The 17,070-nt window shown below is 37.4% G+C and overlaps 1 protein-coding gene across 1 annotated transcript in view; it reads left to right on the forward strand.

The window, feature by feature from the left end:
* LOC106944621 (mannosyl-oligosaccharide 1,2-alpha-mannosidase IA) overlaps positions 1-17,070 on the forward strand; it is a 210,333-nt gene that overhangs the window by 180,430 nt on the left and 12,833 nt on the right. The window contains exons 5-7 of the mRNA XM_015027715.1: positions 10,783-10,877; positions 15,594-15,717; positions 16,544-16,637. Of these exons, the coding sequence (XP_014883201.1) occupies positions 10,783-10,877; positions 15,594-15,717; positions 16,544-16,637 (313 nt within the window). The remainder of the gene's footprint in view (positions 1-10,782; positions 10,878-15,593; positions 15,718-16,543; positions 16,638-17,070) is intronic.

The following is a 17,070-nucleotide window of genomic DNA, read 5'->3' on the forward strand; positions in this document are numbered from 1 at the left end:
CCCCCCCCCTGGCATGTTTTCCACTCCCTCAGGCTTTAGCATTGCTACTCGTAATGGCCCCCCCCCCCCCCCATGCATACCATCACAGCGTCCATATTCTTCACATCGCAGAGTCTTTGATGCTTTGAAGCCTGGTTCTGCCGTCAGGAGCTCCTCTCCTCCCCTTCCTCTCTCGCTCGACAGACAACAAGCTGATATCACCAACTGAAGCGGAGATCTACGCCAGGCCACACAGATAACCCAAATCTAATCTTTCTCATCTTGCCTCGCCTCGTCTCATCCTCGGGATTCAGACACAAACCTCACCCGCCCTCCTTCCTCCTCCTTCATCTCTCCCACTGAGACCGAGTTTTATCCCTCACACTTTATCCTCACCCTCTCTTTGCACTCCGCTCCTCCAATCTCATTACAACTCTTGTCTGCTGGGGCTTTTCTCACTGATTAACTTCATCTCTTTTCATAATAAGCAACAGTTATTTTCAAGACGTTTGTGGTCCTGCACTAGAAACTGTTCTGGAGGGAATAATTTCAAAGAAAAAGATGGATTTTTTTTTATTATTTTTTTTTTATGATCACATTACTCAATATTTTTTTACTGATTCCAATTAAATAAATTTGTAGTATCTTAACCAGTGGGATGATTGAACTAGTCGGTCCATCCATCCACAGGTAGCATCAGGAGATGCGCTGCTAGCTGAGAAGCAGGTCTTTGGTTCTTGAATTTGGTGTCACTGTGGTTCAACAAAAAGTTATTTTCCTCTTAAACTTTGCAGCTTTCACACCATAAACATATTTGAGTTGTCCTACCTATGCCTGCACATTTGTAATTGCAAACATTTATTTTCATCAGATCCAAACTGTGACTTTTTAATGGATTATCCCAGTGGTTCCCAAACTTTTTCTTCTGCGCCCCCCCAGTGGTTTCCAAACATTTTCTGCGCCCCCCCTATGGATTACAAATGGCTGTGTGACGGAGTAGGGGGGGGCATCGACTTTTTCTGTATTGATATTAGCTAGTCATCTTTTAGCTAACATTACCTGCATCCAACAGCTTTACTCAACTCAGTCGGTTAGTTTGGAGGGAAAAACTGTGAAAAGTTCTTTGCGTTTTGCTGGTTTACTGCCGTGATTCTAACACAAACCTACGTAGCTCCGCACAGCAGCAGCAGGTCTCCTTCACAGGTGGAAACCCAGCGCGAGCGTCGTAGCGCTCATGTTGCGTTTAAAGGCGGCTCGGAAAAACAGGTTACAACATGTTAACAATGGATTAAACAGTTTTAACTGCTGATAAAAGTGACAGAGGACACAGATATGGGAAGTGTGGAAGCCTCTACTGTATCAAATTGACAGGAATAACAGAGAGTTGGCCATTCTAAGGTAAAAACCCAGCGCATACAGTGTTCATGTTTTGTTTTTTTTTTCATCCAGACGGCTTCCTGCGCCCCCCCTGCAATGACACGGCGCCCCCCCAAGGGGGCGCGCCCCACAGTTTGGGAACCTCTGGATTATCCAATTACCACTATGTGTTCATTAAAATGTGGACAGGATATTGATTTGTTTATGACATTTTGGAAATGTAAGACACCCCTCTTGTCCTGGAAAAATCTTGTCCTGTTTTAATAATGTTGTAAATATAGTGGTAGATTGTGTATTATGGGAGGTGAGTCAACCCGAGCTTGAACCCTTCTCTAGGTTTTTTGGAAAGAATCACTCTCTTCATATTACCATAGCTCATATTTCATTTAGCTTTCCTCTGGTACTACTATTTTCTACCAAGTTTCTCTTTTAACTTGCATTTCTTTGTCTGGGGCTGAATAATTTTAATGTTCTTAATAGCGGTTTTTTGTAATGATATGCATCACTTAGCCCCCAGTATCTCTAGGCACAAACTGCACTTTAATGCAGTTCTAGTTGAACATTTTTATGCTGAAATAATTAATAATGAACATGGCTGTTTTTGCATAAAAATATCCAGGTCCAAATTTTCGTACACTGTGCTGATGATTGGATCGTATTGATAGGGAGTCTAAGAATGAAAAGCTCTTGGGGATTTGCACATAACTGACAGACGTACTCAAGCTGTTTTTTCTCTCTTACACCTTAACAAGATGCCTCAGATTTCTAGCAGTTTCTCTGGGTGTGTTGTCATTTGATGCCTACAGACGAAGGCAACTGTTTGCTCCTGTGAGCATCTGAGTGGGGCAATAGGTGCCCGTTGTCCTCCTACACCAGGCCTGGGAGACTTTGTCAGGGCCCTAATGAGAAGTGGATGTGACATGCTCTCCGAACAGCGCTCCTCTCTGCTTCCCCTCAGCACCCACCTCTTCCTTCGCCTTTCCGCAGTAATGACAGCAGAAAGGTTGTGGCACTGGGAAAATTGTAGGCTGTATTATTGATGGGCCACAGAGTACGTCTGGTCAGTTGCTACACGGAGGACTGATCATGTATGACATCCTTAGATACGTAAACAGAGTGTTGCTATGAGACTGGGAAATCTAATTTATTTGGTGTGACACAGCAGCAGCAGCAGCTGATCAGGTCCAGTGTGCCATTCTTATAATCATCTCTGTGAATGTAAAGACAGAGACTCTGTGATTATTTTCAGAGACAGGTTGTTCAAGGATTTAACTTGTTCAATTTTCTTTTTTTTTTTTTGACAAATACACAAATAAAAATGCCATCCCTCTGAATTGTCTATTCACTCATGCAGATGTGCTATTGCACGCAGCAATCGGAGGCACACAGAGACATACAGTGCCACTCGGTGGCTGCCGTGTGACGAATAAAGATTGTATTGTAGCCAGAATAATCCTATAGTGGCTGTACTAATATCCCCTAAACTTTTTCTTGTCTTTTCATGTTACAACTAGAGCTGCATGATTTTAGGAAAACCTGTAATTTTAGTGCTATTCCTCAGAAGTGTGATGCCATTATGATTAATCCATTATTTTCAAGATTCTTTGTGTGTCATCATTCTGACAACCCCATCATTTTTTGTTGAGCTTTAGCATCTTGGCCAGTAAAAACACACTTTTGTTGCGGGCTTTAGCAGCAGTCGGTACCAGAAGCTGTCCAAATACAATATCGATAATCTGAGTTTAATTATAAGGATCTGGAAATTTAAAATCCCATCAAAGATTGGATCTAAGCAACCTTTTTTGCCATCGGTGTTACGCAAACACTGATATTGCAGTAGTGATTATGAGTCACTATTTTGTGCAGCTCTAGTTACAACCACAAACTTCAAAGTATTTTATTTGGATTTTTTATTTATTTTTTTTTAGTCATAGACCCACGCAAAGTAGAGCTTAGCAGTCGAGGGGGAAGCAAACTGCATGTTTTCCACATTTTTACAAAGGAAATAAAAGTGAAATGTGGCCAGTTCCAGACTTATTAATTTATTTACAGGGCACAGTATAGGCTGAGGTGAAAGGCTGTGACAGTGTATGCAAAACAAAAATAACAGCAGCTGCTGTAATGCAGAGACGGAGCAGTTGGAAAGCTGAAAACATTTGTATAAGCCCAGTTTAGTGGGTCACAAGGAGGGGTAGGCAGTACGTGGGTTTGAACGAAGAGCATTTAAGCTGATGTACATTACTTAACAATATAGCTGTAATGTGAACTAATTTAGAGCTGCTCCCTTTCAGCAGGAGCTTAATTGAGCAGCCGCCACTTGTTTGTTTGCCAATTTGGGCTTTGGTGGGCTCTTCAGTTTTACAGCTGGGTTTTCTTCCTGAGAAGCTCTGATGTCTAATTTATTGGATCTGTTTTAGCATCACTTTCAGGCAATGCGATGCTGCATAATTTTTGCAGGGAACTTTTCGTTTCTGGCATCAGGGACGAACAGCGGATTCGAGACCGAGTGTCACAAGTTAGCAGAAAGCATCTAGCTGATTGAGATGTAATATTTGTTTAGATACAGAAACTTAAAGTGAGATGTTAAATGAAGTGACCTTATTTTCTTAAAGCATTACAAGCTTTTTTTTTTTTTTTAATGAATTCTGTATGTACCACAAGCATTCATAAGGAGAATAATAGTTTTATTGTGTAGATTTTCAGAGTTCAGTTGAGTGATGGTGCTGTGACCTGTGGAAGCCTTCAACTTCTCAGTCGGCTCAAACCAGCAGCTTGTGAAATGAAGAAAGAAATCAATGCGCAACAAAGGGTCTCCACCTGCCAGACTTGTCAGATCCTGCTGAAGGAGGAGATATATTGGACAAGTCAACTGAAGCGGAGACGTGTAATATTCCTTTCAATCAGTGACATCCGCAGCGTGTGTCTGAGACACCTGTAAAGTATTTGTTTCATTTTCAGTGTTCCTGTGTCTGCCCATGAGGCTCATGAAGAGTCAGGAAAACACCCTAATAATGATTGGTGTTACCAAGAGAGAAACCAAACTAACCTGCTTGCAAACAGTCAACTTTTTGATCCAGTCAGCTTGTAAATTACCGTCTCATTATTACCTCAGCATACTCGGCACTTAAATATCCCTTAGTCTGAGGCAGTTCTTTAGTCATGTTTTAGCATGTTGTTGGGTGTGAGCACAAACTTGATCTTAAATAAAACACGTCATACATGTAGATTGCTTCTCCTTCCTTGTCTGTAAGCTGTTACAACTTGTTCTACATGACTACTTAGTCTATGGTAAGATTTGGCTTAAACACCCTTCCTGAAGTGAATTATAAGCATTTTACAACAATGTCATACTCAAAGTCACTTAAAACTCCTCTCCTCCTTATTCTGATAATAAATTTTAACTTCAGGAAGCTATCTTCAAGCTTAGACACCAAAATGCATAGAGCTGCTGAAAAGAAGCTAACTAATTCACTAACTTAAAAAAGAAAATCTATTGAACAAGAGTATCAGAGAAAGTGTATAAATAAACCCAAATACTGAATTTGTTAGATTTAAGAAGGTTCAAGAAGAATCGTCTCACTTACGTGACATAGAATAAGTAATTTTTTGTTAAATGAGAAATGTTTGGGAATTAAAATTAATTTATGAAAAAAAGTTTTACAATTTCTTCTTGGCATGCATCATTAATTACATCATCTATTGCAGATACATTGCGATCCAACCTAAACGTAAAAACTGTACAATGACCAAGATAATTTAGATTAAAGATTAAAGTTGTTTGATAAATTACAACTCTTTTACCCTGCTGTTCCACATGTAGTCTATGTCATCATAAGGTTTGTGTCACTTTGTTGTGGAGGTGCCTCTGTTAATTTCCAAGTTTGTGTGTTTGCTTTATACAATATAGTTTGAACAGGTCAAATAACTTTCTGGCAACATTCAGACCAAGGGGAATTGATGAGAAAACATTACCTCTGTGGCAGAATAAGCAATTCATTCATAACACACCAGATTATTTTTTTTTTTTTTTCACATTTTGATGTTTGCAGAGCTCTGGAACCTGATATGACTTCAGAGCACATCTTTCACAGCTGACACTGGTAGCTTTAAAACACCTGCTTTTGTTAAGATATTATGCATGCTCGCTGCATGAGTTTTGCTGTCAGAACTAAAGGACAGAATCAAGGAGACCTCATGCGCTCCTCTGAAACTGTGATGAAATACATCTTCAAACTGTAGGCAGGCTTTCCGTTGTTGCTTACCAGCCATTTTCTCATCTTTAACAGATCAGGTTTTCAGCTAGATTCATGTGTTGCTGCTTTAATGTGGGTAAAGTGGAGGTGATGCCAGCTATTAAAGAGACAGAGCTTTGTTCCCTCATTAAAAGCTCCCATTTTTTAGAAAGAAACTGTATTACTGTGAATGACGGATTCAAGTCGCCTAAAAAGCTCTTCTACGTTTTCTAAAACCCATCAGCGGCCAGTCACGCAGTTTTTCAATTTTATTGCCACATTTCAGTTTCTCTGTGCCTGTCACCTCTCTACTAAGACGTGAAAATGTGTCCTAAATATAAAATAGAGGAAAAACAGCTGAATTGGCTTGCTGGTATAAGCTAACCGTCAGGCTAAAAGTGGAATCAGTAGTTTTATGACTAAGATGCTGAGTCTGGATAATAAATGGTTGCATAGTTTATCATTTTATATCAGGGATTTGGAAATTGTATATTTCTAACAACTATTTAAAGGATCACTCGATTGCTTTTAAATTTTCATAAACACCTGCATGTGTGAATAGATGTCATTATTTTTCCTAAATAGTCAGTTTTTGTAGTTTAAGTTAATATGGTGATATATTTGTTCCCAGCAACATTTACCCTAACTAATCAAACAGTTTTGTAATATTTTTGTCCAATATATAGTTGTTTAAAAGTTAGTTCTGGCTGCACTTTTCTTTCAGAAATAGGTTTTTATTTGTGACTCCTAGTTGTCGTTTCAGGAGTTTAGCGTATCCAGAATATCATTATTTTCCATTTCTGTTAATCATTTAGCAGAGTTTTATTATTATTTTGGTTTGAGTTACTTGAAGATAACTTTTTTTTTTTCAAGTCAACTAAATGGTATGTTGGTTGGCATTTTTTAACTGTTTTTATACTGATATTATTGTTTTTGATACATGAGCTGTTGCTTTATTCATTTGCGTCTGGATTACATCAAAAACTGGTAATAAATCTCATCTCACTTTAGGAAATATTAAATTCTCTGACAAATAATTTCTGCAGAATGTCTTTTGGTGTTAAAGTAGAAAATGTTGCTTTAATTTTAAAAGTCTATTTTACAATAAAGAGATCAGGGATTATTATAATACAAACTGACATTAATATTAACATTAACAATTGTACTTTTAGTACAACAGGTCAAATACAATTATTTCCATAAGCTGTTGGCAGTATGCTTTCAACAAAAAGCCATGCTTTCACTTAATTTTAACTTTTAATGCCAATTAGGTATTTATGTAACTGGGACATGATTAGAAACATCTAGCTATTTTTATGCTCTACTTAGACCTATAGTGAATAAGAAATCGATGTTCTAGTTTGTGATATAATCAAATCTATAACTGTATTGCAGAGTGGAGAACAGAGCCAGCTTTCTAGAACAGAACATTTTTGCTCTGTTTAATATAAATGTAGATTTTCAGTAAAAGCAAGTTCCAGCTGAGGCTGTTCCATTCATATCTGACACCTAGAAGCTTTTATTTTTAAAGCAATCTAAGGACTTCAATCTCCATCAAGTCAAACAATCCTGCGTTTCAGCTGTGTAAAATCCAAACATGTTGGGGTTTATAAGTTGGCCTGGGCCCATTTTCTGAGGCCTGAAGAGGTTTTACTGGTGAATAGGAGTGTCAGAAAAAGTAAAGCTTCACTTCTGTGGACTCTGATGATGTTTGTTGTGGGAGAGATGACATGCATACCCGATGAGTGTTTTTGGCAGTTAGGATCTGATAGAAGAGCCATTTGTGCCGAGCCCCCATCCACAAACCTACTGTGAATTTCAACTAAAAGAAAAGAAAGCGACCCGTCGGCTGTCTGATTCGATCAATGTTGCTCTTTAGAGAGGTTCTCCATCCTTTCGTCAGACAGGGGGAGAATGCTAAAAATAAAAATATCCATCCCAGGAATGTATAAATAGTCTAGCTTTCCTGAATGGACAAGTAGGAGGTGCAAACACGTAAAATGCATTTGGAGTGCCATCTCAATAATGAAGCCCATGCGTTGGAGGAAGATCACTGTGGTTAAGGAGGCCACCAGCTTGTCGAAGAGACTGATTTATGGACACAACGTTTCACTTAGCATGTGTGCTCCATACAGTAAATCACAGAGCAGATAGCAGCTGAAGGGGTTTTGTTGTAATCGATCAACTAATTTATAAACCAGCTAACAAGAATAAATGGAGTGTAAGGTTTCTTTTATGCCCGTCTGTTACTTAATGTAGCAGAGGTGGTTTATTTAAATGTAAATGATTGCCAGAACAAAACTTCATTACAGCGATGAAGTTCATGATAAACATACAACCTACTAATCTGTGTGTTGGTGAAGCAGCAGCAGCAGCAGGCGGCGGTGGTGAAAAGGACAAATGAAGAGAAATGAGGTTGGGCGGTGGGTCATTAATGTTCACTTTGAATAGAACAGAGGACCAACAAACAAAAGCTTAGTTGTGCACATCAAGACAGTGGATGCTCTCTGTTCTTCTGTAAAAGCTGCAGAGGGGCACCTAAATAAATCTAGGCTGAAACTTTTAAACCTATTTTTGAAAAGTGGTCACAAGTAAGATTTTTTTTCAATAACTTACCTGCAAATGTTTCTTGATGTGTTTTGTTCAAAATAATTTCTCAGTAATCTTATTTTTTGTTAGCTAGAAATTAGTTATTTATATATATATATATATATATATATAAATATATATATATACACACATACATACATAATCTCATCGTCTAAGCTGCAAAATATTTCAACAAAGAAGCAGGCAAATAAGTATTTACTACCAGTTTTTTATCCTTGATGGGCTTTTTTTCTGTTTGGCAAACACTAAAAGCCCATTTTTAGGAATGCCATAGTTTTATAATATTATGTTTGAGCTCTTTGAAATGTTTGAGCCTACTGAAAGAGCTTGTTCAGTATGGTCCCCTGTGTTTAGAGCTGTATAAACACCTGTGACAGTGTCTGTATGACTATTATTATAAGCACTTTGTGAAAAGTAAAAAAAAAAAATATATATATATATATATATATATATATATATATATATATGTATATGAAAAATACCCCATGCAGCTTGAAAAAGCAGTCTGCTCATTACTTTCCATGCATGAATCGGAATACATTTATTCTAATGTTATTCAAGACTGTTTATTTCTGTGTCTGAAAGCAGCAGTATATGACTATCTAGTAGCAAGGTTGAGTGTTTCAAAATCTCAAGGAAAGGTTTTAAAGAACACATTAAATTGAAAGCTAACCTTATGCTTGCTACAAGATAGAATAAACAATTCTGTGTAAGTGCTCTCTAAGTGTTTTTGCCCACCAATTCCATTCATGTTGAACTGGTGCTAGTGTGAGTTACGTTGCAGTTCTTCGAAATACAGACTCTCGCAACACAAACTAGTCTCTGGCTTAAATATTTTGCTGAACCTTTGTGATGTTTGTCAGTCTGTGTCTCTCTGGATGTTCCCTTTATGCATTTCCATTGTGGGGAAATTAGGCACATACTGAAGCTGCTTCTTACATCTTACTCCTGACCCAATAGTAAAAGATGTGAATTTTAGCATCAAAACTTTAACCCACGATTGAGATTTCTCGATTAGCTTGAGTCATTGCAAAACTTATTGAAAGTTGGAGCTGCAATAAAATTTTAAGGAATGTTTATATCTTCTCTTCTGACTTTTAAAGTGAGAGGAACATTAAACTTTTCTTTATGCTCTGAAATTGAACATATCACTTTTAGCTGAGTATGTTTCTGTAATCCACATATCTTTGGTGTAAATCCTCTAAATGGCTGTGATGTTACACTCTCAGTCACCCTAGATAATGAAAGCAGTGTACCTTAAAAATACGCGTTTCATATAATTCAGTAAATATTTTCACCAAGATTAGCCAATTATATTGTATTTTGAGGTAAGCACCAAGAACTAAAGCAGTAATCAATAACTGACTGGGTGTTAAAGTTGCTTGCAAAACAAAAAAATATCAATTACTTATAACGTTATTTAAATTCAAGGGAAATATCTTAAATATCAACTAATATACAGCAGTTAAATCTCAGAGTAGTACATGTTTTACAGACATGCAAGAGCTGCACCTCTGAGCATTTTTTATATATATTTAAAAAAAATTGTGGCAGAATTATTTTATTATTTGTTGTATCTGGGTATAACAAGAACCTCCTTTGAATACCCTGAAGAGCCACTTCTCACCGCTGCAATCCATTAGGAGACGTCTGCAGATCCATGATTACAAAGTGTATCACCATTAATTTGATTGGCTGATTGTATTTATTTTGAAAATCTAAATGGGGCTTAAATTGTAGCACAGAATCAATTGCTAACTCTAATGTAGAATTATGTGCTCTCCTCACAACCCTGAACACTTCTGCTACAAAGACTAACATTACAGCGGAATCCATTAGCTCCTATAGTGTTGCAGTATTAGATATTCACTCAAGCTAACAGAGTCCCATCAAAATTACTGCAGAATACAAATTGCACACAGCAAAAGCTACTTGTACCATAATAACAATCCTTATACTGAAGGTCAGTGGTTTCCTCCCATCTGGCTGCAATTAATTTTTTCAACTTTCTCCTCCTCTTCTTCAGTTTTTCTGCTGAGTCACAGCTCGACATTTTTGTTGCATTCTCCATGTCGACACTTTTTCCCCTCTCACGCAGCGTACATGGCTCTCCTCACTCATGTCCTCTTTGGGGTTTTTCTGTCTCTCGCATGAATTTTTCTCTTTTTCACCTCAGCTGTCTTTGAATCTCTTCAGACATCTCATTCTTTGTCAGGATTTCAATGTATTGCTCTTCTTATTCATCATTCCCACAAGCAAAATGAGATTTGGTGACTGACAACCCAGCATATTAATGATCTGACGAACATTGCTTCAACCTCAGTCTTAGTATCAGTAGAGATTAGGAAGACGGCTGCTACAGACGACGTTCATTCGGTTACTCCTCACTGTGTTCTGTTGCATCAGGCTTTAAATAATTAGCTTTAAAGGTAAAACTAGAGGGAGGTCTTCTCAAAGCTTTTGATTCTCACTCTGCCACCATGAGTCTTCATTCTTTGAGAACCATATTGATATATTTTTTTATGAGACTTGTAAATGTGCGGGTCGGCTCACCAAGGTGCTTTCCTTTGTGTTTTCTTTTTAGCTTTTCAGAAATAAAGCGGTGGAGCTGGGAGAAAAGCTGCTACCTGCCTTTAATACGCCAACAGGGATCCCCAGAGGAGTCATCAACCTGGGAAGGTGAGTTTCAGCATCCGTCTTCACCTCCTACTGCCCTTCATCTTCAACAAGCCACTAGGAAAACTAGCATCAGTCAGGGCCTGAATCTATTCATGAAAAATGTAGTTAATAGAGAAAGACAAGGTTTGATACAAGTGAAAAACCACATTTTAAGTTCTACAGGTGCATCTCAACCTAGAGTATTACTGAACCTAGAGAACCACGGGTTAAAGTTTTTATTTCTGGTAATTTTGATGATCATATCTTACAGCTCGAGGAGGGTAGAAAAGCCAAAAATTGTGATCTAGTGCAGAACTACTTCAGCAATCGCATACATAAATAAAATAAGGAAAAAGTGATCCCAACAAATCTTGATTAAAAAGGCATCTGGTAAAAATGCTCCCTAAGTACCAAGTACTGAACTAATTAGGGAAAATAACTTGTAGTGACGATGCCTAATGTTTAATGTATATTCACCAAACCTCTGGATGGCAGAACATTTCCAACAGATAGAAGATTACATTGGAAAATGAAGTTGGTGTATAAAACCAAAAGTCCCACCAAATACAGATATGTCTGCTTTAGAGAAGTAATTAAAGGTGAATGAGTGGCTGGAATTGTACACAAGCAAGAATATGGTTACTTGATATTATATTCATGTAGGGGAAAAAAAGCATGGTGAAGTAAAACTTCACCTAGAAGTTGTTGGGTTTTTTTTTACTCAAGTTAATGCTACTAAGTAAATGCAATTAGTTAATACCCAGCTCCACTTACAGCTAATGATCAACTAAAATTCAGCTTCCCAGAAAATTTGAATATTACATAGGACCAGTAGATTATGTTCACTCACTTGACTCGTTTGTATGAATTACTGCATCATTGTGGTGTGACATGGTGATGATCCCCCACTGCTTCCACTGAAGTGTTACAGAAGTCTGAGAAGTTTTAATAGGGGGCTTTATCTTGTCTACATTATTGGGTCTGGTGTCTGTAATATTTCTCTTGACGATACTCAATAGATTCTTTATGGGCACTAACACACCAGCATATGACGGGTTTCCTCAAATTATCACCAACTGTGGAAGCTTCACACTTGCCCTCAAGTAACTTTGGTTCTGTTTCTCTTTCTTCAGACTCTGGGATCTTAATTTCTAAATTAAAAGTCAAATTAACTGTTGGCCTTTAAACCACTAAGCAAAATTATTATCCCCTTAGCCCAAGAGGGATGCTTTTGACATGGTCTCTGGTTTAGGAGTGGCTTAACACATGGAGTACAACAACCGCTGACCATGTTCTGGAAATGTCTCAGTGCAGTAGCTCTTGAAAGCACCGACTCCACCTGCACTCCAAACCTCAGGAACATTTACCAAACTCTTGATTGGACGATATTGTCTTCTAGACTTTTTTCTTCCATATTACTTTCCCTTATAATGCTTTTATTCTTCACTGAACAGACAGATTCTCTGGGAGGCAATTTATATTATTTGTGGCTGTTTATAGTATACAGTCATGCAATAAAAGTTACTTTTTTTATCTTGTGTAATATTTTTACTTTCTAAGAATATTCATTTTTGAATTTCAATATATGTAAACCATTGTCATCAAGATTAATAGAAGTAAACATCTGGAATATATCAATGTGTGTAATAAGTCTTTATTACACCTTATTACTTATTCATTGAGATGCACTTGAAGACGGTTCGATTCATTAAGCGTCAGAAGGGCCATAAAGGAAAAAAACATATCAATTCTAATCTGCATAATGGTGACATGATTTCATATTCACATCTTAAAAAATACACAAAGACTTCACTGCAGACTGAGTTTAATAACAGATGACAGATGGTTGACAATTATGTTTATATGTTATTTGGTTGATTCTTTGAATTATATTAGCATGTTTTTAGGGCCGCTGTTGATTTTTAATCTGTTCCAAGTCATTGCTTTTCTAATCTCAACCTTTATTGACACAGTGTTAACGCCACGGTCACGCAGAACAACTCCAAGCTGTTTACTTTGCATCTTTTGCTGTCTGAGTTTAGGATGTTTTGTACCACGGTGGAGATGTTGCTATTTTCACAGTAAAACTGAAATCAGATAAAGAAGAAAGTTATAAGAAAGAAAAATGATAAAGCAGTAAGGGTTGATACCAACACTTTTTTTTTTTTTTGCTGTGAAATCAAATTATGATTGTTAGCTTGTACTCTTGCAGTGTGATTATTCTGCTGCAATTTTACCATGCATGAGCACAAGGCAAAATTTGCGACATAATGTTTCCTTTGAGATTTCATCTAAAATCCTCCATAATGGTTGATTGAATTATCTCTTTTTGACTCCTTTGTAAATCCCACAGTTGTTAGTCGCTCTCCTCTCATCTCCTAATCTTATCTTCGTATAAGACACTTCCTGGCACCTCTGTCATCCACCTGCTACCAATTACACTAGCAGCCAAACTGGGCAGCTGCTGGCAGATTTAATTACCTTATTCTCCAGTTAATTTCAGAGACATCACCAACATGTGCTGATGGCACAGATGGACAGGAAGAACCATGCTGGTTATTCACACAAAAACAAACCAAAGTGAGCACATGCGTATAAGTTTCTACAGATGCATCCACATTGTTTTGTAGAACCGTATACAAAGACCTCAGTTATACAGGGAGTGTTTCTTATGTGCTTTGAATGAAATAGAATAAACCTGTTTTATCCCTCAGCTAGGGGATTCACTTTGCTGCGGCAGCAAACAGACGAAACCCAACAAGAATAAGAAGTTCAGAGGGAAGAATACGGGCACACAGCAAAAAGGAGCTATGGAGCAAATATAAAAATAGGAAATATGAATTCAAACATAGGACCAGCTTCTGCTGTGCAGCCTGTTGTTGTAGATTATTATTACTTTTTTTATTTCACATGTTGAGCTAAAATTAAAATGTTTCATATTAGTGCAAGCTAACTTTATGTACGCGGATTTTAAACTAAGCCATGGGAAATGTTGCTGGATTCATGTTGGTAAACAGAACCAAGATCTTAGAAGGACGTGACATCGGACTGCTAGTGGTAAACTAGATTAAGGTTAGTAACCAGGCTACCCGTTATTATTAATATGAGCAAATGTGACACCTTTCTCTCCATGTCATGCATTCAGAAATTAAAGCAACATGTTCAAAACCAGACAAATTGTACTGTGTGCCACTGTATTATGTTTCAAACCATCAGAAATACAAAGAACAGCTTTCGCCTGCAATTGTTTTATGTGCAATAATTTTGGACATTGAACTCAAATTGGAAACCAGTTCCCCACCCTCCAAAAAAAAAAAAGGCTAGGAACAAATGTTTTGGTGCATAAAACATTGATCGATCATGTTGTAATTCCCTCATTTTCTTTTGCATACAAAACAACTGTTTCCGTCACAAGAAAAAAATGGATATGTTTAAATCGCAATGGGCCGATCAGATCCCTGAGAAAATTGAAAATTAGTTTCAGCCAGGAATGGCTTAAACTGCATCTAGATTTACCATTCTACACTTGCTAAATCCAAATTAGGTAATGTTTTATTTATATTTTTAGCCTTTATCATTCATTAAAGAAGTCTCAGAAAATGTTTTAGCTGGTTTAGGTAAAATGAATCGGTTATTTTCTCAGCTCCTTACGCATAGCGTTATATGGCTCGTCTCCACAATAAACTAAAATTGTATTCTGGATACCTATTAAAACAACTTGCATTCCTTAAAGAGTGTAAAAAGATTGATGGATTTGTGGCTGTGATGCACGTTGTTCTCCAAACAGCACCTGTTGTTCTGCACCTCTGTGTAGATTCTCTGATTGATTCCTCATAAACAAGGAATCACAGATGACTTGAGCCAGCACGACTAATGATACAGCATACAAAGCTTTAATGGGTGCATTCATCAAAGCACAGAGTCACACGCCTGCCTTTGCCCTGGTTTTTTTCTTCCATATATCCTCGCTCCCCCCCAACAATCCAGCTCATTTCATTACATGTTATCTGATATTCTTAACAAGATGTTCCTGTAGTCCACTCTGCCTTCACTAATCATTTCTGACTGAATCATTTACATAAATTTAGATTTTCAAAGTGATGCTACTGGTAACATTTTTCATTTACTGCATGTCTTTTCATCATTTCTTGGCCAATCTTTAAAAACTTAAATTACGAGTTTCAAATTCACTTTATTAAACTTTATATTAATCGCTACCAGCATATGTTAAGTTATGCTTCAGGGATTTAAAATTAGTTTATTTTTTAGGCAATAGTAACTCAGAATGTTTTGCATGTCTAAAAAATATATCAGGTGTAAAATTAGTTTTAACGATCAGACAATATAAAAAATTCACTGCTTTGTGTTCTGCTTCCAACCTGCAGTTTATCACAATATAAAACCAGGTGCTTGGCCTTCATAATAATTAGTTTCTGGTACTGAATGAAGCATCACAAATCATCCACTAAGTAAAGCACTATTTTTTTCCCTCTGTTCTAAAATTATAATTTTATGTAGCCCCAATTTACAACAAACATGAAGTAGATGCATTTTATGAGACAAATGCATCCAACAAATATCCAGAGACGTAATCACATTAATTCAGTGAAATCCTGTACATACAGAGGAGGCGTGTTTGTTGATCTTGATGTTGAACCTGAATTTGTCTGAGGCCTTAGTTGTTCAAAAGTCTCAATACTTTACACTCATCTTGTCTGAATCTTTTCTCTGTTGCAGCGGCACGAGTTGGAGCTGGGGATGGGCTTCGGCTGGCAGCAGCATCTTGGCCGAGTTCGGGACCCTTCACCTTGAATTTGTGCATCTGACAGAGCTGTCAAACAACCCAGTCTTCAAAGAGAAGGTACATACGACTCAATATACCAAACATTTTATTATGTTTCAAGTTATTTGCTTAACTATAAGCTGATGCAGTATTACAATCTTTACAGACTGCATTTGTTGTTTTTAATTTACGAGTAAATTTCTGTAAATTAGAATAAAATTGAAAGGTGAATATATTTCAGGAAAATTTAAAAAAGTACTAGCCTGCAAAGACCAGCCCATTGTTCTACACTTTGCTTCATAAGGAGACGGCTATTGAGATACAATTGCTTGATGGAAGAGAGGACTCTGTTCAAGTTTTAAACAATTGGCACCAAAGCGTATATACATACAAAATTACTTATTTGAAGTTGTCAGTTTCCTCTAGACTCTTGGGCCATGAAAACTTTGTGAACTCATGCTTTAGAAAAAAAAAAGAGAGAGAGATATGAGAGAAGGACTTTAACCAATAAGCAATAGTCTAGTCTCTTCTCCCCTTAATCCAGGTAGCATGCTCCTGACATTGACTCTGGTTTAGGAGCGACTTAACACCAGGAAGCAACAGCTGTAGCGTACACCTTGTGAATCTCCCCCCCAACTCTTGGGCTTTGCTTCACTGACCTCCCAAAGTTTCTGGCACTATGAATAGCAAACTTCTTTAAGCAACAAGCTTTTGTGGCTTTACGTACCTTTGCAGTGGAACTTGTTTTGTCGTTTATCTTGTGTGATAATTTCTGGAGAGCCAGATTTCTTAATTAGCTATGAGCTTGGTGGAAGAAATGGAGATAAATGCTAGAAATATACCACTATGTGTTTCGCTTTCCAAAACTGCCACACTGCCTAAATCTGAGGACTTATTATTGCAGGTGATGAGCATCAGGAAGCTCCTGAACAAAATTGAAAAACCTCACGGCCTGTATCCGAACTTCCTCAGTCCGGTCAGCGGCAACTGGGTTCAGCGTAAGTGTATATGTGATATGTAATGTTGTAAACGTTAATAGATATGTTCTTATGTAATTTTCTGTAACGATGTTTCTAATTTTGAGATTAACAACCTTCTAAATAGCTTTAACAAATCTTAAAGGCAAACTAATTTCTGGGATTTTATGACAAGCTCTTCTGAAGGTTTTGCAACCTCCAGTGTGTGTCTCATAGTGTTGATCAGAATTACAAGAAAGTGTGATCCCTGATCACACCATTTACCTTTTCTCACTCCTTTGTCTGAATTTCACACATCTTAAGTCACCTTATGTCAAAAGCGTTTTTCGATGCTCGTCTGTCATTCACCCATCGGCCTGCTTCTTTTCATTTTAAATGTCACTCTCAAAGTGGAGTAGCAGTGACGATGAGACGACCATAGCTCTGGGTTAGTGGAATAATAATAAATTCAATT

The sequence above is a fragment of the Poecilia latipinna genome, unplaced genomic scaffold (assembly GCF_001443285.1).
Source record: "Poecilia latipinna isolate Pla-1442-1.1 unplaced genomic scaffold, P_latipinna-1.0 Scaffold105, whole genome shotgun sequence".
NCBI classification, from domain to species: domain Eukaryota; kingdom Metazoa; phylum Chordata; class Actinopteri; order Cyprinodontiformes; family Poeciliidae; genus Poecilia; species Poecilia latipinna.